Raw genomic sequence first — 21,362 nt, 5'->3', positions numbered from 1 at the left:
CTTGCCTCTGACGGGGTTTGAACCCATGTGGCTAGCGATCATTAGCTTACTAGTCTGATGCGTTAACCACTCGGCCATGCCGCCACTTCTACATCTTTATTAAGATGTATGTTAAATTTTTCAGACAAATTGGTACGAACCTGGTCATTCCCGGTGGGGCTCGTACCATTGAGGCGCAGGGCAAGTTGATTATACCAGGTGGTATAGACACTCACACACACATGCAGCTCCCATTCATGGGCACGCAGGCAGCTGATGACTTCTATTCCGGGACAAAAGCTGCCCTAGCTGGAGGCACCACAATGATAAGTAGGTTTATACACCTCTATCTTGTTAAAATATTCCAGGAATTTGCTCATGGTTTTGCTTATTTAATTTTATGAAAAAAAAGTATTTCTTGCCTTGATATTTGGAACACTGTTTTATTTTTTTTTTAAAAAATAATAATTAAAAAATAACTGATAGTATATTGCTTTGAAGTTGTTTTTTGTGTCGGTTTATAGTGAGATAATGATAACAAACATGTTAGGTCAGAGAAAGAACTATGCATACAGGAAACAATAAGTTCTATGTGATTGAATATGATAAATGATAATATTTTGTTCTAGAACAAATTATTATATTATCAGTCTGCTATATAATATAAATATGTGTCATATCAAACCATACATCTCACACCATCGTTTTTTGTAATGCATGATACTTAATACTATCAACATAATTATTTATGGTACTACAGACCTTTGATTAAGGACCAATTTACTGTAATTGAAATGTAGGAGGTTTCAGCATTTATTGTTTTAATCTCTTTATAAATTTAATCTGTATATATCTTGTTTTTCAGTCGATTTTGTGTTAGACCAAAAAGGTGTCCCATTGTTAGATGCGTATGATAAATGGCGTAACTGGGCGGACAACAAAGTTTGTTGTGATTATGGTCTCCATGTTGCTGTCACTTACTGGAATGACAGTGTAGCTAAAGAAATGGAAGTTTTAGCTAAAGAAAGAGGTTGGTAATATGTCGTTGGCTGCAATTAAGTTTTCACCTTTAAAGCTGCATGCCTCCAGATGAGTCAAAAAATACTATCAATAAAATTAAACTTGAGAAATATGTACTACGATTTTAGGAAACGTAAAATGGTTCAAGATTCAAGTCATATTTTACATGTTATGTGCGGTTAATGACTGATTTTTTAGTATTTACAACTAAATTTCTACTGCGTTACTAACACAGTAAGGGCAATTTATGCATATTTTGACTACTTTTTGGTAATTTACATGGCTTGAAAGTGCCATTAATAATATGTAAATGGCTTCCTTTTGGTTATCTCAACAATATTTTACATTCAAATACATTTTCAAAATTTTCATGAAAATTAGCATGAATCTGGAGGCGTGCTGCTTTAAAGTATGGGATTTCAAAAATGTTAAAGTCAATAGAGTACCAGTCTTTTCAAACACCAACATTTTCTTTACCAAAAAAGCTTTTTGTAACATGTATTTGGCTGTGGATGGGTTTCCTCCATATAATCATTTTATCTATATCTAAGCACCTAATATAATTTTTTACCTGTAAAAGGTTGGTTCAACCCATATGGCAGCCCATCCTGGTGATAAAGCATAGAATTGATTATCTGGTCTTTATTTTTAAGGAAAAGAAAGCTTGAAGTTGTCATCTGTTAATGTGTTTTCAAACTCAACTAGAATTCTGTTTTCATGAACCAAAAAATATTTTTATGACATTTCAGTTCTGAGTTGACATTTAGTTTTAGATTATATGATTTTATTTCATATTTTAATTGTTTTCTGTTTCAGGTATTAATTCATTCAAGATGTTTTTAGCATATAAAGATGTGTTTATGTTGGATGACAGTGAGTTGTATGCAGCATTCAAGAGATGTAAGGAACTGGGAGCTTTAGCTATGGTTCATGCAGAAAATGGTCATCTAATTGCTGAGGTAAGTAGTTATTGTTGGCTACCTGGTATTGGCATATGTAGATGTAGTATATATTTGGTTAAAAAATCATGACCCCCTTCTCTGCTTGGAGATATTTTATTTGTGGAACCTTTTCAGATTGCTTTGTTGAAAATTTCAGAAATGTAAGGAAAAAAAGTTTAGTCTTTCTCAACCAGTATAGTTTAAAAGAAGTCGTGTGACTATGAATCACTTAGCTTTACACCAGCGGTTTCAGTTGCTGAGTGGTTGAATTAGAAGACAGCAAACTATTGCCCATTACCAATGTAGGTTCACATCCAGTCAGAAATTTGCAATATACCATTAAGTTACACTTAGTGTTAGACTTTAAAATACAACCTAGAAAATACACATAACAAAGTTTGTAATAATGCAGCCAATGAAGCAGAGTTGTTTTATGAATTTAAGATTTTTTTTTACATGTATACACTATTATTTATTCATGTGGGTGTTTTACAGAAAGCCCAGGAGATGGCTGAGCAGGGCATTTTTGGACCAGAAGCCCATGAAATGTGTCGCCCAGAGGAGGTACGCTCTATGAATTTTTCATTTGCCATCATTTGAGCCGTGTCACGACAAAACCAACATAATACGTTTGCGACCAGCATAGATCCAGACCAGCCTGCGCATCCGCGCAGTCTGATCAGGATCCATGCTGTTCGCTATCAGTTTCTCTATTTGTTATGCTGGTCCCAAACGCACTATGTTGGTTTTGTCGTGACATGGCTCATTTCTATTTATAATGTTTTGTACAAGTCATACTTCAAGGTGAAATTTGATCTACACTGTATTTATTATTTTATAATATTTTACGTCATTCATCGTTACATGATATACATACTGTACTGTTAAATACTATATGTTTCAAGGTCAACAAATTTGCTATCTTGGTCTGGTTATTTTATATTTCAAACACAAGTGGTTGACTGTATTATTTCTGTACATTTCCTCTTATATAGGAAGTATCATCTTAATAGCAGTGTTTTTACAAAGTAGTATAATGTATAAAATAAATTCATTAATACAGAGTGTTAAATGATTGATTTAATTATTTCAAGAAATTTTCTTTAAAGATTGTGAAATATAATTTTTTATGCTAGCTTGAATTTATATAAAGCATGCTTTGTTGTTGTTTGTTTCATTTACTTCCTGGGATTCATTTGATAGCCATGTTGTGTAAAATATTTTATAACACTACTTCTTGCAGGCATTAATATTTCGTTAAAATCAAGGGAGCTAACCTGCATTTTTTTTATTACGTCTTGATTTAACAGTTATGGATATTTAACACTGGTCACTTTAAAATAGTCATGACTTGTAACAGAAAATTGTATTATAATGTAGGAATATGGTAGCTTGACTACTTTTCATACATTTTTAGGAAGATATTACAAATCATGATGTGTGCTATGTATCTTAATTTTTTTTCCCCTTTTGATAAACAAGCATCTTCTTTTTAAGGTAATATAAGATGATAGGTATTGACTGCAATAAGTTTTATACTTATAAAATGTATGTGGGGTTAGCTGTCTTGATCATTTTATGTCAGTCAGGAGGAATTTTTACCATTTAGTTGTTGTTTTTATTGCACACTTTTATCTTCTTTTTTTGTAGCAATAACAAGTAATAGAAGTTGTTGTTCCAGTTTTAATTTATTTGCTTTTTTTTATGTTAGAAAGTTTGAATACTTATTTATCAATTTCTATTTACTAAAAGTTAAGATACCTTCCAATATGATATCTAAAATTTGCCAGTCTGTTGTATGCACCAACATATGACATTGACAAGAAAATTAAAAAACTATGTTTTATAAGGTATCTTAACTTTTAATATACACACTGAAACACTTGAAAATACATCACAATGAGCAAGATTGTCTAAGATAATAAATTTCCATGCCAGTCATATATCTAGTATATAAAATAAGGGTATAAAGTTTCTGAGTTACTCAAGTGCTGCCAGATGATCCCTGATGAAATAAAATCAAGCACAAAATAAAATAGAAAACTATTATTTAAAATAAAGGTTTGGAGAACAGGGTTAGAAATGAGCTGTGTCATGACAAAACCAACATAATGGGTTTGCGACCAGAATGGATCCAGACCAGCCTGCGCATCCTCGCAATCTGGTCTGGATCCATGCTGGTCGCAAACCCATTATGTTGGTTTTGTCATGACACAGCTCAAATATGTTGTGTGTTTTCAAAGTGTTTGAGTGTAGAAATGTGATTGGTTTTTAGTTACGAGCATGTAGATGTTGTATGTTTTGTTGTTGTATGTAGGTAGAGGCAGAAGCTACAAATCGTGCCATCATGTTGGCCAATCAGGCAAACTGTCCGCTATATGTTGTACATGTGATGAGCAAATCCTCCGCAGATGTCGTATGTGCGGCACGTAAACGAGGTACGTAGTCTCATGAAATTTAACTATAAATAAAGTAAAACACAACTTGAAGAGGTAAGATATAACCCGAGATAAACAGGAACCACTAACTACTGATGTGAAATCTTTGGGTTGAATAGTGATTCTGGTGTTTTTTATGCTCCCCGAAAAATTTCGGGGGAGCATATAGTCGTCGGGTTGTCCGTCCGTACGTACGTACGTACGTACGTACGTCCCGAATTCGTGTCCGGCCCATAACTTTGTAATTTGAAGTCGGATTTTAAAATTATTTCACAGAAATGATCACCATATTGAGACGATGTGTCGCGCGCAACATTTGGGTCGCTACCTTGAAGGTCAAGGTCACAACATGACCTTGCAGCAAAATCGTGTCCGGTCCATAACTTCATTATTTGAAGTCGGATTTTAAAAATATTTCACAGAAATGATCACCATATTGAGACAACGTGTCGCGCGCAACATTTGGGTCGCTACCTTGAAGGTCAAGGTCACAGCATGACCTTGCAGCAAAATCGGGTCCGGTCCATAACTTTGTTATTTGAAGTCAGATTTAAAAAATATTCCACAGAAATGATCACCATATTGAGACGATGTGTCGCGTGCAACATGTGGGTCGCTTCCTTGAAGGTCAAGGTCACAGCATGACCTTGCAGCAAAATCGTGTCCGGCCCATAACTTCCCTATTTGAAGTTAGATTTAAAAAGTATTTCACAGAAATGATCATCATATTAAGATGACGTGTCATGCGCAACATTTAAGTCGCTACCTTGAAGGTCAAGGTCACGGTATGACCTTGCAGCAAAATCGTGTCCGGCCCATAACTTTGTTACTGGAAGTCAGATTTAACAACTATTTCACAGAGATGATCACCATATTGAATCGACGAGTCGCATGCAACATTTAGGTCACTTCGTTGAAGGTCAAGGTCACAGCATGACCTTGCAGCAAAATAATGTCAGGTGCATAACTTTGTTATTTGAAATCGGATTTTACAACTATTTCACAAAAATGATCACCATATTTAGACAATGTGTCATGCACAATATTTGGGTTGTTTTTACACTTTGAACTTTGTCTGTGACATAACTCTGACACAACAAGAGGTATACCTTCCTGTGTCCAAAACCTATTCGGGGAGCATCCCGGTTCACCCGGTTCAACCGGCTCTTGTTGTGAGTATTGATGCCTGCACCTTTTCATACTGTTTTATTCCATCTACAATGCTAAATATGAGCCTGATATAACCATGGACCATTTGTAGGTATGTGTTTAAAATAAGTGATTATCCACCATCACCATAAAAGAATCTAGATCAATGCAGCATTTACTTAACTAATGCTTCAGCAGGAAATGAAAGTAGAAGTTTTCAGAAGTAGGTGTGTATTTCCTACAGGTTTGCATAACACTTGACAGAAAGCTGGTTATGATCAGGTAAGTCTGAATCTTTGTTGTTGCTTATTTTTATTCTGCTTTATTATTTTATTTTCTGCCATATTCCTGCTTGACAAATGCATGCTGCCTTGTCAGAACAACTTTTAACTCGGAGGTAAAGCTAACATGTGAGTGCATGTGTAGGTGTTGTAACAAAGTGTGAGATAAGAAGGTAACATATTAAAGGGAGCTGGACTATGTTGTTTTAGGTGGAAGGGGAAGCTGTGAACAGGGCTATAGCTGTGGCTAACCAGGCTAATTGTCCTCTATACATTGTTAAAGTCATGAGTAAAACATCAGGCAGCAATATAGCTGATGCTAGGAGAAGAGGTATGGTATAGGTTTACAGAAAATCACTCTATGGTAGAGGATTACATAATATGAGATGGACATTTTAGAAATGAAGATAATTTTTTTTAAATCTGGGTTATTTCTCTTCTTCAGGTAATTATTTTTAAGTGAAGAGTTAATTAGTGTCCATCTGGTTTCAATTGATTTAGCTTCAAATGTAGTTGATATTAAATCTTAACCAATGGTGCTGAATTGAAAATTATGTAGTGACTTGCTTTTGACACAAAGAAACTTACTTACCGCTTACTAAATGCTTTTGAAAAATTTGTTAGAAAAGATTTTTGGAAATTCATGTGATTTTCTTGTGAGTGGTTATGGCCTTATTCTTGTTAGTGGTTTATACCAGTCATGTTATTTTTGAGGTTGTATATTTAAATAAGAATGTTATATAATACAGGATGTGTAGTATTTGGTGAACCAATCGCTGCTAGTCTAGGTACAGATGGTACTCATCAGTGGAACAAGTGTTGGCGCCATGCAGCTGGTCATGTGATGGGCCCACCACTTAGACCTGACCCAACCACACCCTCCTATCTCATGGACCTGCTTGCTAAGTATGTATATATCTAATGTTAGGAAACTATCCATCTATCATACTAAAACTCTTCATGTTCTACTCAGGTGTTGGCACATCCTTTACAAAATATAATGGAATTATCCAGTGGTTGTGAAGCTACTTGAGTAGTCATATGACATAAACATTGTGAGATTTAAAATCAAATTCAGCATAAAAAAAGTATCTTGAAACTGAAATTTCTGAAACTTAAAACTAAAATACCAGAAACTAACAATAAAAAATAAGTGAAACCAAGTGCAAAATAAGGTTGGATAGAACTGAAGACTGTTAACATCATTTTAAAACAGGTTATCTTCACAAGTAAGAGCATATTCAGGATTTCAGATATTATTTAACCTTTTCCCTTATATAAGCGTGTTTCGACGGCTTTCCCCCATCCCCTTTTGAGGCCTCAAACTGTGAAAAAATGCCCTATTTAGACCCTTAACACTGTTTTCCGTTTGAGAAATGTTGTTAAAAAAAGTGACCACTTTTTCGGCGCCGTCCCCCATCCAAATATATCATCAGGGGCTTGCCAGAAGGGGGACGTGCCCCCTTCTGTTTGGGGGGTTTGAAGGGGGGCAGAGTCCCCCACAACGCCAAGAAAATTTTGGACTTGTGACAGGCTAAAAATGGCCTCAGGTCGATCTTAGGGTAACTAGTAACTGACGCTGAAAAGCCTTTTACTCTATCTCAATTCATTGAGAAGTTGTCGCACTTTGAAATCAGTTTTGATGGAAAAAAACAATGCAAAACAGAGATTTTTGGCAATTTTGAGATGTCCTCCGTTGCCATGGTATCAGGAAATTTACCATTGAGCATGCTGTTACAGAGGCTATGGTGTAGTCAACATTTGTGCCAAGTTTCATTAGTATTGAAGCATTTTTCCTAGTTTCATAGCAGTTTGAACTTGTTACAGGAGGCTTTTCAATGAAAACGGGCATTTTTCGCAATATGCTCATGGGGTAAAAGGTTAAAGAAAGCTACATGTATGGATTGTTAAAAATGTCAAGTTAAACTGCAAAGAATTGTTGCTAATTCTCAATACTTTAAGTTTCCCTTAATTTTTGTGTCGCCTTGAAAAAGGCGACATATAGGGGTTACTTTCGACGGCGGCGTCGTTGTCGGTGTCGTCGTCGGCGTCCCCTAAAGCTTGTCCGGAGCATAAGTCAATCATTATAAGTCTGATTGACTGCAAACATGGTATGCATGCTTCTCATAATGACCCGAAGTGCAGTGCACAAGAACCGGTACTATGTTCTTCTTATTTTTTGAGTTATTGCCCTTTGTTTATTTTCATACTTTATTTTTGTCCAGGCCATTTCTCCTTAAGTGTAAAATTTATGGACTTGAAACTTCATAGGATGATAGATCTCATTAAGAAGAAGTGCAGTGCACAAGAACTGGTACTCTGCATTTCTTATTTATTGAGTAATTGCCCTTTGTTAATTTTCATACTTTATTTTTGTCAAGGCCATTTCTCCTAAAGTATAAAAGCTATGGACTTGAAACTTCATAGGATGATAGATCTCATTAAGAGAAAGTGCAGTGCACAAGAACTGGTACTCTGCATTTCTTATTTTTTGAGTTATTGCCCTTTGGTAATTTTCGTACTTTATTTTTGTCCAGACCTTTCCTCCTAAAGTATAAAAGCTATGGACATGAAACTTCATAGCATGATAGATCTCATTAAGGAGAAGTGCAGTGCCCAAGAACTGGTACTCTGCATTTCTTATTTTTGAGTTATTGCCCTTTGTTAATTTTCATACTTTATTTTTGTCCAGGCCATTTCTCATTAATTATAAAAGCTTTGGACTTGAAACTTCATAGGATGATAGATCTCATGAAGGAAAAGTGCAGTGCACAAGAACTGGTACTCTGCATTTCTTATTTTTTGAGTTATTGCCCTTTGTTAATTTTCATACTTTATTTTTGTCCAGGCCTTTTCTTCTAAAGTATAAAAGCTATGGACATGCAACTTCATAGGATTAGATCTCATTAAGAAGAAGTGCAGTGCCCAAGAACTGGTACTCTGCCTTTCTTATTTTTTGAGTTATTGCCCTTTGTTTATTTTCATACTTTATTTTTGTCCAGGCCATTTCTCATAAATTATAAAAGGTTTATACTTGAAACTTAATAGGATGATAGATCTAACTGATAAGAAGTGCAGTGCACTTAAACTGCTGATCTGCATTTCCTATTTTTTAAGTTATTGCCCTTTGTTAATTTTCATACTTTATTTTTGTCCAGGCCATTTCTCATAAATTATAAAATCTTTAGACTTGAAACTTAATAGGATGATAGATTTTAATGATAAGAAGTGCAGTGCACAGAAACTGCTGATCTGCATTTCTTATTTTTTGAGTTTTTGCCCTTTGTTGATTTTAAAATTTCATTTTTGTCTTTGCCATTTTTCTTAAACTATATTGTTCACAAGACGACACATCCGACTCGCGGAGTTCTAGTTTTGATTTATACGTATGAATATTTTGAAGACATTTGCTTTACAAAGTTTTAAGTGTACATGTACCTTGATAAGACCTTCAGAAATTCCACTGTTTGAATATGTAAAATTAGAAATATTGCTAAATAATATATTTGATAGAGAGAGAGACATAAATATGATTTATTTACAGTGGTGATTTACAAGTGACAGGGACAGACAACTGTACATTCAATGCTGATCAGAAGGCTCTAGGAAAAGATGACTTTAGAAAGATTCCAAACGGTGTAAACGGTGTAGAAGATAGAATGTCAGTTATCTGGGAAAAGGGTGTGGTTAGTGTCTTTATGTTTTACTGTTAAATCTCTTGTCAGAGGGTGGGGCTTGTGACACAGCATTAAAGTTAGGGACATATAGGTTCTCTTTTTCGGGGTCCTCTTGTATGACTGTTGGTTCATATCCTTTAAAGGCCCATTGTGCCTCATTAATGCAATTAATTTTATTCCTCAAAAACTTTTTGTTTTGGTATCTTATCACAATTTCCAAAAATTAAACATTTGCCGTACACATGTTATATCTTTTGCTCTGTTGGCAATAAGTGTAATTGTAGTGGATTTAGTATTTTGTATGGAAGTCAAAATACTAATTTGTTAACATTTGCTACCTTTACGACACATTACTTCGCTACTTTCTCCAGTTACTCAGCATCTAATATGCTCTTAATCCAAGTTTTACCATTATATGTTAAATGTTGAATTCAGCTTAGGCCAATGCCAAGGGGTGTGGGTGGTAGCTTGTTTGTTGCAGTAATGTCCATGAACAGGCTCTATCAAACCGAGTCCTGCAACATTTTCAGTTTTGCCGTTCTGGATGTTTTTAGGCATTTTATTTATATAATTAAATACTGAGAAAAATGATACAGGTGGAACAAATAATAAACACAGGTGGAACAAATAATAAACAAAGGACAAGTTTTTAAGATCTATGTAATGGTGTCAACGAACATGAATATGTAATTGGATAATTAAAGAAAGAGGCATATTTACTGACAGTTTGTTGAAACATTACAGTATTATTGCAATGTTTTATTTCAGACATCTGGTAAAATGGACCCCTGTAGATTTGTAGCAGTCACTAGTAGTAATGCTGCTAAAATATTCAATATTTATCCACAAAAGGTAAGACTATATAAGTTTGTTAAAATAACAGAATGTTTACAGTTTCATATATCAAATACCTGATAACTTCATTTGAATTATGTACCGGAACTTATTCATTTATGAGATCTATCACTTAAACCAATGATAGGAAATGAATGGTATTAAGATATATATTTTCTTCTTCCAAAATCTTGTTTATATAACATACATTGCTGAAGACTCACAATTCTAAAGTCTGTTGATCTAATGCCCTCTCTTTCTAACTTAGTTGACAGGGATATATATATGAGACTGCTAGAAATATATTATAGTAATACTGATGCACTGTGTTACTTTTTCTTTCACTGCTGTGATATAAAATGCTGCTGGAACATTAAATTATCACATGTGAAGAAACTATCAAAAGTCTGTGGTTTTGATATAACACGCCTTCATCCATCAAAGCTGCCAAAATGTCAAACAACCGTAATAGTACAATGTGACATAAGTAGGAACCTTCGCTAGGGATTTTAATTGTTTAGATGATTATTATATTTAGGTAATTGTATTAAGTCAATATTTACGTGTATTATTTTATATCAGGGAAGGATAGCTGTAGGTTCAGATGCTGATATAGTTATCTGGGACCCAAAACAAACACGGACAATCTCCGCAAAAACCCACCACCAGGCTGTAGATTTTAATATCTTTGAAGGCATGGTTTGTCATGGTGTACCCTTGTATGTTATCAGTAACGGACATGTAGTTGTCGATGAGGGACAGGTGATAAGTTATTATTGTTGAACTTAAAGTGTATAAAGCTATATATCTGATGCAAAAATTATTGTTTGAATTTAAAAAAGTATACTTCCAAAATGCTTGTATGAAATAAAAATGGTAATTTATTGCCTTAAAAGGGAAGGCGCATGCACATAATCATTGCTAAACGGATAAAACCCTACTTTAAATAGCAAAATAATATTTTTTTGTTCCGGAACTTTTTATTGTTTACGTACATTATTCTATGTTACAGCTTTTTCGGGAATTAACCAAATAATACTGGAACCAATATAATTTTACTGTTGATAAATTTTATTAAAATATTTCATAAGATATAGATTTATACCCTAAAATGCTAAGATAACTTGTTTTTAAGGTTGTTTAGTAATGATGATGCTCTGTCAAATCCACATTTTGTTTGTTTTTGGTCAAATCAATTCTTTTAAAGTTGAATAAAGTGTTAAAAAATCATAGAAATAGCTAATTGTAAGTTTATTGTAAGACTAAAATCAACTCAAAAAAACGTTACAATTTTATTTTCTATATTCAAATGATGTGTGTTATTTACAGTTGAAAGTGACTCAAGGTCAAGGTCGTTTTATCCCCACCCCTTGTTATGCCGAGAAAGTATATGGAAGAGTAGAAGCTTTAGAAATTGTAAGTTGAAATTAATGTTTTATGTTATACTGTATAATAAATATTCTTTTACCTCTCTGATTTTCTCTCATTTATGTTACAGTTCAGGACTATTTACTATTTAGGGGAGATGTATAAGCGGCCGGATAGCTCAGTCGGTAAGGCCCTGGCACGGTATTCTGAGGGTCCTGAGTTTCCTGTCAGGCTGTATATTTTTCTCACCCTGTTACATTTATTTTCCTAGCTTTAAATTTGGAACAATCCTAAGTTTAAGAGAATTTAGTGTCAAGGTATAAAAATTGAGCTACCAGCAGTATTAAGCTCGGTTAGACTGCACAAATATGCGAGCTGGCCTGGCTCTATACTGGTGGCAAACTGCTCATCACTAATCTATTCAGCAGTTTAAGGGTTAAGACTAAATAGTTGATTGAGAAATGAAAGTGATTGTGACTTTGCGTCTTACATATTTTACAAAAACCACTTATACAGTAACCATAGATCACATATTAATAATATTGTACAGTAACCATAGATCACATATTGATAATATTGAAAAAAGTAAATAGTGAAATATGTATGTGTTTTAATGTTTAAATTAATGAGAGAAAATAAATTGAAATATGAAGCATTTTATTTTGTTGAAATTGTGTCCGACTTTCCTCATAATAAGTGTAGACTAGAACAGTTGTATGCCAATTGTTTTTTTTAAACAGCCTAGTCTTCACATTCATGGTGGCTGATAAGCTTGTGTCAATTATGGACCGCTGGGTCCATTTGAAGCAGAAAGATAAATGATACTGCCCAATGCTAAAGCAAAAATTAAAATAACACTGATTATCAAATAGAGATATTTGATCAGTGACTACAATATAGTTATGTGTTTCCGTGTTGTAGGCTCGTAAACCAGTTAAAGTTGATCGAGAGGTGTACGAAGGTCCTGTCACCGAGGTGAAGATGAACAGTGTTGAAATGACTCCACCCATCCATCGTAACAAAGTGGACAACGTTATAATGGGAGATGATATGTCAAATGAATTCCACAACAGGCCGCCAACAAGATCTGGAGGTCGAAACCAACAGGACTCTAGCTTTTCTTTCAGTGGTAGCTAACATTCTGCCTTGCGCTTTTTTTAGTACAAGCTATGAGGACATTGTTGATTTTTTTTTTCTCATGTTAAATGTCTGTAAATAACAAAAATGGCAGTCTAAAATTTTTTTTGGAAGAAGACTTTATCTTGTTATAAAGTCTTGAATTTGTAAATTATTTTGATCATCTTTCAAAATTTGTTATTTGGATAAACGTCAGTTTGGGTTTTACAGACACTATCGTGACCCATATATGGTCAAGTTGAAGAAATCTGTTCATAAACTTTATCTGAATTAAGTGTATGTAGACCCTTCAATAATAATAAATTAGTTATTAGCACAAGAAAATTAATTGAGGTTATGATTAACTTTATCTTCTATGAGGAATGAAACAATCTCCTGCAAAATATTTACTCAAGTTTCTTATCTACATACAATTTAAGGTTACGTATAAGTTGATTAGGTGATGAAATTTCTTTAACGCAATTGGAAATGGGAGGGTTGTAGATACAAAATTAATAAATATATATGCTTGTAATCCCTGTATAAGAGAATGACTGGGCATGTCAAATAATCCGTGTAGCTGGTAATTTCCATTGGTATATTGTATAGAAATATTTAATAATACATAACTAGTCTATGAAAATATTATATTCAGTGTGTCAACCAATTATAATTAAGAATTTAAACTATACAGCTGCTTTGAAATCAAAACTTCATTACTTGGGTCAAAGCATATTTAATTTTAAACTTTCCAGTCTTGTTAAATTTGTTGTCTTTGTTGAGTTTTATGTAATTGTTTTGCAAAAGTTTTAAAAATTCAAGTTGAAAATGGTAGAAAGTTGTCTTTGATTATAAATAAGTATTTTTTTCTCAAATTTTTATGCAGTCATTGGCTCAAAATTGTTGAAACACATTTGATATGGAGGGGAAAAAAAAAAGAATTTATGTTCTAAAGATTGTTAATAAAAACTTGATATATCTCGAAGCTCCTGTACAGTTTTTCTGTAAATTTGATATAAATTCTTAACATATTTCAAATTTTTTACATGGTTATATGATTCTGACTGTATAGTTATCCAGTATCTCTAATTCATATGTTCTTTTTATATAAGTTTTGATGTTTAAATATTTTTCCTGTCTGTATAGTTGATCAAGCAGAATATCAGAAAAAATTACCGTTTTATTTATTAATTTTAGCTGATAAAATTCTACGGAAAATATTATTGCGATGCGAAGGTGGGTGTGCAGATTTTGATTCGGGTGGGGAATATGAATCCTGTGGGGAATATGATTCCTGTGGAAATTACGAGCTATATGGTAGGTTTTGGTCGCCCACTGTTGATCCCCGTCACTGGGTATCGCAGCCTGACCAAATAACCTCGAGCAGTGTTGTACCCATCAGTATCGGGTGTCTTTATGATTTAAGCTTTTAATATTGTCTGTAAAACGCTTCATTAAGTTAACACAGCTTGTTTCAGATCAATTTCATTTACTTGTTTGACGTCATTGTTCACATTGGTCATATTACTGGTAGACTGACCGAGAATCATTATTTAAAATGAGACACATCGCAGAAAAAACCTATTTTTCATTGCAGGCATATATTTTAATGGATAGACTTGATATGCTGGTCATGTGTATAAAATTGTCTTGTTTAGCTTTATCATGGCTTATTGTTGACTGAATGTTTCAAATTATTTCCATGAGATTCTAAGTATAGGAAGATGCTTTCTGGTATTCTAAATGTGCGCTTCTCTTCATCCTGTTAAAACTTGTGTTTAAAATTGATTAGAACTTCAATCAACTATGCCTCATACTTCAGCTATGCCCAAGTCATCATAGTTTTCCTTGAATTAAAAACATACATTTGTGGTATGGTATGTAAAAGCTTATTGCTATCAGTTTTTTCCAAGTTTTATTTGTCCGCCTCCGTGGCCGAGGGGTTAGAGTCGATGACTTCTAATCCAGTTACCTCTCTGGCATGGGTTTGATCCCCGGGAGATGCTTTGGTAGTTTAGCACGAAGGAAGGTAGTCTAGTACTGGTGTAACTCTCCAGGAGATGGTTAGGAAACTACCCGCCTATATCACTGAAATACTGTTGGGGAAAAGGCGTAAAATGAAACAAACAAACAAGTTTTATTTAAATCTGTTTTATCTAAATTAAATGTAGACATGAGGTTAAGGCTGAGTTTTCTGAGGAAATTGATATTTGAAGCAAGTTTTTTACAGACAAATTAAAATAAAATAACCGGGAGTTGGCCAGATAGTGGGCATTGTTAGCTCTGAGAGTAAATATTATATGAATCTTACACCAACTGGGAGTACAGACAGGAATATCTAGCTTGAGGGTATCTGTTTATGGTGGTAATGAAGCTCTGCTGAGTTTCTGCTAATAAGTTACCCAAGGGCTAGATAATCCTGTCTGTGATGACAGCCGATGTTTGATACTTTTTCTTGCATATTTAATAATCATACTACGAAAAGAAACTACGAATTCTAATATTTTCATTAGTACTTCTTTCTTATAGTAGCATATGAATTTACAACTTCATTCTTAACGGGACAATGATGTCATCCTAAAAATGCAATTCATTCGTAAAAGGCGAGTGGGAATGATGTTGTGTGAAACACACGACTTGTCTTACTTGGGGGTGTAAGACAGGTTTTTCTAGCACCAATGTAAATAGCAGATAATTGTCTGATATGCAAGAAACATGTATTGAGAACTTACGTAAATGGCATCATTATATTGTTAATAAATTTGGTATTTAAACTGATGTCCTCATTAGCTAGTAAATCTAATACAGACCCTCTAGGAATGAGATTTGTAACATATTTTATTTCAGTAGTTTTATGAATTATGCAGGAATTCATTGTCTTGTATTTTATTTTTTTGTTAGAAGATCATCGTAAGTTTTTTTTATTTCGTTTTTACAACAAATTAGAGGAGGGAGGAAGAAACATTCCCTTAATACAACAAGCAGAATTTTCGCTAGCACCGCGACATATATCCTCAACCTTTTGTTGGCATGCTCATTTATGCATGTCGGCATGCTGTAATAGACTTGTATCCATGGCAACTATGTATCGCGCACTCCCTACTTTTCCTTTCATTCATTCCATTACAATTTGACCAATATTTATCACTAATCAACCATTTTCTCTTTGCAACTTTATCACATTTATTTAATAAAAAAAGATTTGTTGCTAAAACTTTCATAACATTAAATTAACATATTTTGGAAAGGAAAAACATTAAAGTTAAGTTCTTCATAGCTTTTGGAACTACAAAATGTATTTGAACCGAATAATGAAAAGAAAAAGCTTGAAGCATGAAAATATGACTTATTTATTTCATGAAGATTTTTTCTGCTTTTACATGTATTATTTCTGCTTGTTTTATACTGAAGTTTATGTTTATCATTGTAAGATAGAGTGATAGGAGATCTTTTGGTACTTTAAGCATGGAATTTAACTAGTTTGAAACGTTTTTTCCCTGTAGAAATTACTTATCTTCTATTATAAAAAAGAATTTGGTAAAATGATCAAATTCCTGTATAGTTATTTCTCTGTCTTTGTATGAAGCTTTTGTGAAGATATTTTCAAAATTTCAAATTTGTTTTTCATAACTTGTCATCAGTTATTAATATAAAGATATATGATAGTTCAAGTACAGCAATAGTCAGGCAAAAATCAGATAAGGCTATGTGATGTGGCTGTGTTAACTGGACCGGTAAAACTGAGCTTTTTAGTCACTGGAGATGCTCAGGTTTTCCTTGATGGCACCATTGGTTTTCCTTAGTTAATTCAGCGGATCAAATTTAGAATTTGGCAGAAATTAGGGAACAGTTTGGCACTGGTGAAATTTCAAAGAACAATTTTGGGAGAGATAAGACACTGAGATGTTACTGAAATAATTTGGAATAGGCATTAATACAAATACATTGTATTGAACATAGACAGAGATTTTTGTTTGAAAAAATGATTACTAGTAACCTAAGTAACATACAAAGACAGAAATATCAGGGATTTAAAATTTTAATGTATGTTTATTGAATAAGGATTTTTTTCTTAAGTAATTCCCATTTCCCATTTTCTGACATTGTTTACAATGTTAATATACATTCAACTGTACTTTCCAAAATAGAATTATTCAGATATTTAAAAAAGAACACTTTATTTCACGAACTAATCACAGGTATATTACACCATACATAATATATTAATGTAATCATTGTTAATATTAACATGTTAATGGTTATGGGTGACTAAATATTATGGATCTGGTACAATTACCTCTGTGATGAATAGCTTTAGGTCAAGGTGACGGCACCTGAGTCCTTTGCTCTGTCAATTTTCACAATGACAATTTAAATGAAAGCTTGATGTTTCAAATGACACATCCATCACAAGTAAAGTAAATGATAAGGAGAAAGTGTTAAACATTTCCTAGGCAGCAAAACAGTTCAGTACTGGAACCGAATCCAGGAATGCTTACTGGCTTAATATGACTGACCGACTTACAAACGGTCTATGCCGAAAATATTTAAAGCTTGTCAAATACTTTTTTTTTATTGATATTTTTAGGTGTTGGTTTAATTTTTTTTGTTAATTGTTTAATGAAGGATTCTTCTCTCTCTTAATTAAAGCTTTTTCTTTTGAAATAAATATGTTTTGCCCAAAATATTATTGAATAGTTTTTATATCTCAAAAAAGATGAGCAAAAGTTTTAGCAAATTTGTATTTTATAATTTCAGGGAGTCAAGTTGATGATAATATTGCTAGGAAAAAGACGATCCGAGTTGCAGCTCCACCTGGTGGTCAATCTTCAAGCCTCTGGTAGAACTATTTTACCGTCTAGAATCTTCAAATTAACTTGATGTACAATTTTGTATAGACATTCAGTTATACTATACTACAGCAAGAACATTTCTTATGTTTTATTATCTTGTTTCATTGCGTCATTCTTATTTAACATTGCTAGATTATTACACAGTATACAAAGTGGCAAGTCCCACAGTGGGTGGGGTTTGAACTCTTGTATGATTCGGTTTTGTGGGGCCATTTTTTTTTTAACTATGAGCATTCTAAAGTTAACAGATACCATTCTTTACATGAATACTTCACGTCACCTAAGTAGGGCTAGATAAGTTTTTGAAATTTTGTGAATGATTTTAAAAAAATCTTGAAAAGGGGAAATCAAATTAGGAGATGTTTAATTTTTATTTATGCAAAATTTTAGTGGAAATTTCTTGTTTGATGTTTGAGGAAAGAAAATGTGTAAACATGAATAAAATATAATTTGCTGTTAACTTAAAATGGGTTGCTAGGCAATAATATTAACATATTCCAAGTTTAGTGATGTTTATATTGGTTATTTTACGTCCTATAGGGCTAAGTCTCACATTAATTATTGAGATATATAGGTGTGTAAGATGGATTTCAAGCTTAATGTGTTCAGTGTGTTTATATATCCCCTGCTTCATGTATTCTTTTGTCAAGCTCAACATTTTTTATGTCGCATCAGTGTGAAACTTACGTCACTGAATGAAAATAAAATATGAAAGACAATAGGTTTTGTATTAATGTGATGAATATAATGGTTACTAGCATTGTTTCATTTGTCAGCATTTATCATTTCCAAAAATATCAAATTATGTTTAAGCTGCCAACTTGTGACTTACAAGTAAAAAGATCTACAAACATTTTATACAAGCAGTTTGAAAGTGTAACATAATCATGTGATAAATTAAAAAAGGGGTACTGAAACCTTACCAGATGTGTTTTCCCAGAAAATTTAAAATATCGGTAACTTTTTGTCATTATTAAATAATGACTCGCATTGAATGTTCACATATTAATTCTATGTAATTAAAGTGAGATATATGAATGTCCTCGTGTTAATTTTCATCTTTTATTTAAATGTTAAAACATATAATGAGGAATGCATACATTATCCATATATTCATTTACACAGACTATAGTATTTAAGATACATACTCGGCTATAAAGCTGATCACCCTTATAAGACGGGGGTGCCATTTTTGTATTGGTTCAGCAGTCTTATATAAGGAATTTTAATTTCTTGATAAACAAATTTGAAAGGAAGAAAAGCAAATTATTTATAATGAAAAAATTATTTCTATTTATACTCCATATGTATTTGGAATTGATATAGTAAACCTTATTGCCTTGCTTTTTTAATGACGAGTGAGTGAAACAAAAATAATTCAAATAAATGTTGTCTGTATACAGTGTCTCTATTTATAGGATAATAAATTATCATCATTTTTAGAGTGATTTACTGGTATATAATTGTAAAATTCTTTTTGTAAGATTCTTAATGAACCAATTTTCAGGCACATTGCTGAAACATTGAAAGTATTGTTAAATTTTTAATTTTTGTAAAATGTACATGTAGAAGTTGTAGATATTGTAAATGCTTTAGATAGTAGAATTATGTCTTATTTTAATTTTTTCTCTCATTTTAAAGAAAAAGCACTGTTAATTTGTAAGAAGCAATGACCCTGTTCATTCTTTTTTGCAAATGACGTTTTTAGAATAAAACTCAAATTAATAAAAATGTTATGTGACATTAAAAGATTAGATACTGCACAGTGGTAGAATTACAGCTAAGGTGTCTACTTATTATCTCAACAAGTTGTGGCTTGACCAAAATCAGGGATATTTTAGTACAGAATGATGAGTTAATTTAACAACTAACTTTACATTATCACATCTGGGGAGAGCAAACTTGAGTTTGAAATTTGACAAATGAAAATTTTTGATAATAAAATGAACTTTTTTGCTGAATGTAGTAGATTTATGTGTAATATGGTAAAAATCTTTTGTTTTATTTTAAAGCCTCACTGTAATTGTTTATTAAGTTTATACTTGGCTAAAGATTAAAGTATACCCAGTAGAAATATCTTGTTTTACGTTTTAATTCTAGTTCAGTAAAGTTTAGAACTAAACTGTTGAAAATACTTCCATCTTCAGTTTGTTACAGGAAGAAAAAACACAAGACTAGTGTATAGAAACCTTAAAATGAACCAAATTGGTCATAAAATGCTGTTGAACGTCAATTCCTTTTTATATGCCCGAAAGAATTTCAGGCATATTATGTTAAATCCCCAGGCATCCTTAGCAATTTGGTTTTTGGAGCAACAGTCACAATAACCTTAAAACTTAAAATGGTTTTCCCTCAATAACTTAAGTATTGATCAGCCTACACCTGTAAAATTTTATAGGATGAACAGCCAAATCCAATACATGACCCCTATTGATTTTAGGTTCATAAGGTCAGGGTCACAATGACCTTAACACTATGAAGCATAACACAAGTTCTGTTTGGCTTACAGTGTTAAAACTTCATAGGATGATTGCCTATATTGAAAGAAAGATTTAGAAAGCTACATGTATCTAGCTAGCTTACGGAACATAGGTGGTTCTATTCAGGTGCCCGATTGGCCTGAAATAACGCACAGGACACCCGAGGTCTTCCTCCACCAGTAAAGCTGGAACGTCGGCATATGACCTATATTGGGGTCGCAAGGTCAAAATCAAATGACCTTAATATTTTTTACAGTTTTACAACTGTCCAACTTCGTAGGATGATCACTTATATGGAGTACATTAATTATATGCCCTAAAAAATTTGCTTATATTATACCTTCACCTGGCATCTTTCCATCCATCCGTTGTTGCATTTTTGCTTACAAGATAACTACTTGATGGTGGTGATTTGAAAACAGCAACTGTATAAATATGAAGCTTCTTGAGCTATAAAGGAGGATTACTTTTTAAAGGAGGTAATACTTTATTAAATTCCCATGTCTTACAAATGCTTCATCCTTATTAAAAAAAAAGCACTTTGGGCATAAAATGCTCTGCCTAGTGGTGGTCTGGTTATATACCAATAATAACTGGGACATATTCTGGAATGGCTTTGTTCATCTGTCTGTCCAAAGACAATTGGCCTCATTATCTTAAAATTCTAGACAATATTCTTGTCTGTAGGCCTTTATAAGTCCACAGATGACAAGAAGCTGTCACAGATTGCTATATCGCTGCTGAACAGGAGAAAAGTTGTTGAAGGAGAGTAGTTTATTTGCTTACATACACATCATGGGACAATTACCCAACTGGTACACACGAGACCTTTAACCAAAGAAGTTTTAAGTTGGTATGTTTGATATCTCTAAAACATTTGGAGTTATAGCCTGGATAAGAAATTAAAAATTGCAAATTCATCATGAAAAAGTAATAATGTGCAATAACTTCAAAAATGTGTTTTGGATAGTTATTCTTGTCGACAGCATCCTTTCATTTTGAGTTTATATATCTAAAGCTTTGAGTTATGGTCGGACAAAATTGTATGAGGAAAAAAAAGAGAGAAGTAATTTCAATCCTTGTGTTTGGCACTCTTCAAAAAGCTCTGTACACATACGAAGTTAAAAATAAGAAAGGGCAATTATTGACATTGAATTTTTCTACAATTTTGTGCTCTGCAGTCCTGCCTAATAAAATAAATGCACTTAATATCTTACTTTTTGAGT

The 21,362-nt window shown here is 33.0% G+C and overlaps 1 protein-coding gene across 6 annotated transcripts in view; it reads left to right on the top strand.

Moving 5' to 3' along the window:
* LOC132737038 (dihydropyrimidinase-like) overlaps positions 1–19,200 on the top strand; it is a 38,685-nt gene extending 19,485 nt beyond the window's left edge. For 3 of the 6 annotated variants that reach the window (XM_060724270.1, XM_060724269.1, XM_060724267.1), the window contains exons 3-15: positions 125–309; positions 845–1,009; positions 1,816–1,958; positions 2,436–2,504; positions 4,258–4,378; positions 6,558–6,714; positions 9,353–9,494; positions 10,254–10,337; positions 10,902–11,081; positions 11,649–11,735; positions 12,609–12,816; positions 14,001–14,120; positions 17,562–19,200. In XM_060724270.1, coding sequence (XP_060580253.1) covers positions 125–309; positions 845–1,009; positions 1,816–1,958; positions 2,436–2,504; positions 4,258–4,378; positions 6,558–6,714; positions 9,353–9,494; positions 10,254–10,337; positions 10,902–11,081; positions 11,649–11,735; positions 12,609–12,816; positions 14,001–14,120; positions 17,562–17,647 — 1,747 coding nt within the window. In that variant the 3' untranslated portion in view covers positions 17,648–19,200. Of the gene's footprint in view, positions 1–124; positions 310–844; positions 1,010–1,815; positions 1,959–2,435; positions 2,505–4,257; positions 4,379–6,018; positions 6,140–6,557; positions 6,715–9,352; positions 9,495–10,253; positions 10,338–10,901; positions 11,082–11,648; positions 11,736–12,608; positions 12,817–14,000; positions 14,121–17,561 lie in introns of all 6 variants that reach the window. The other 3 variants (XM_060724268.1, XM_060724273.1, XM_060724272.1) reach the window with 3 other exon arrangements.
* The last annotated feature ends 2,162 nt before the right edge of the window (positions 19,201–21,362 follow it).

The sequence above is a fragment of the Ruditapes philippinarum genome, unplaced genomic scaffold (assembly GCF_026571515.1).
Source record: "Ruditapes philippinarum isolate M1 unplaced genomic scaffold, ASM2657151v2 ctg1233_1_1_1_1, whole genome shotgun sequence".
NCBI classification, from domain to species: Eukaryota; Metazoa; Mollusca; class Bivalvia; order Venerida; family Veneridae; genus Ruditapes; species Ruditapes philippinarum.
The sequence above is the reverse complement of the archived record's forward strand: the minus strand, read 5'-3'. Positions and strand labels throughout refer to the sequence as shown.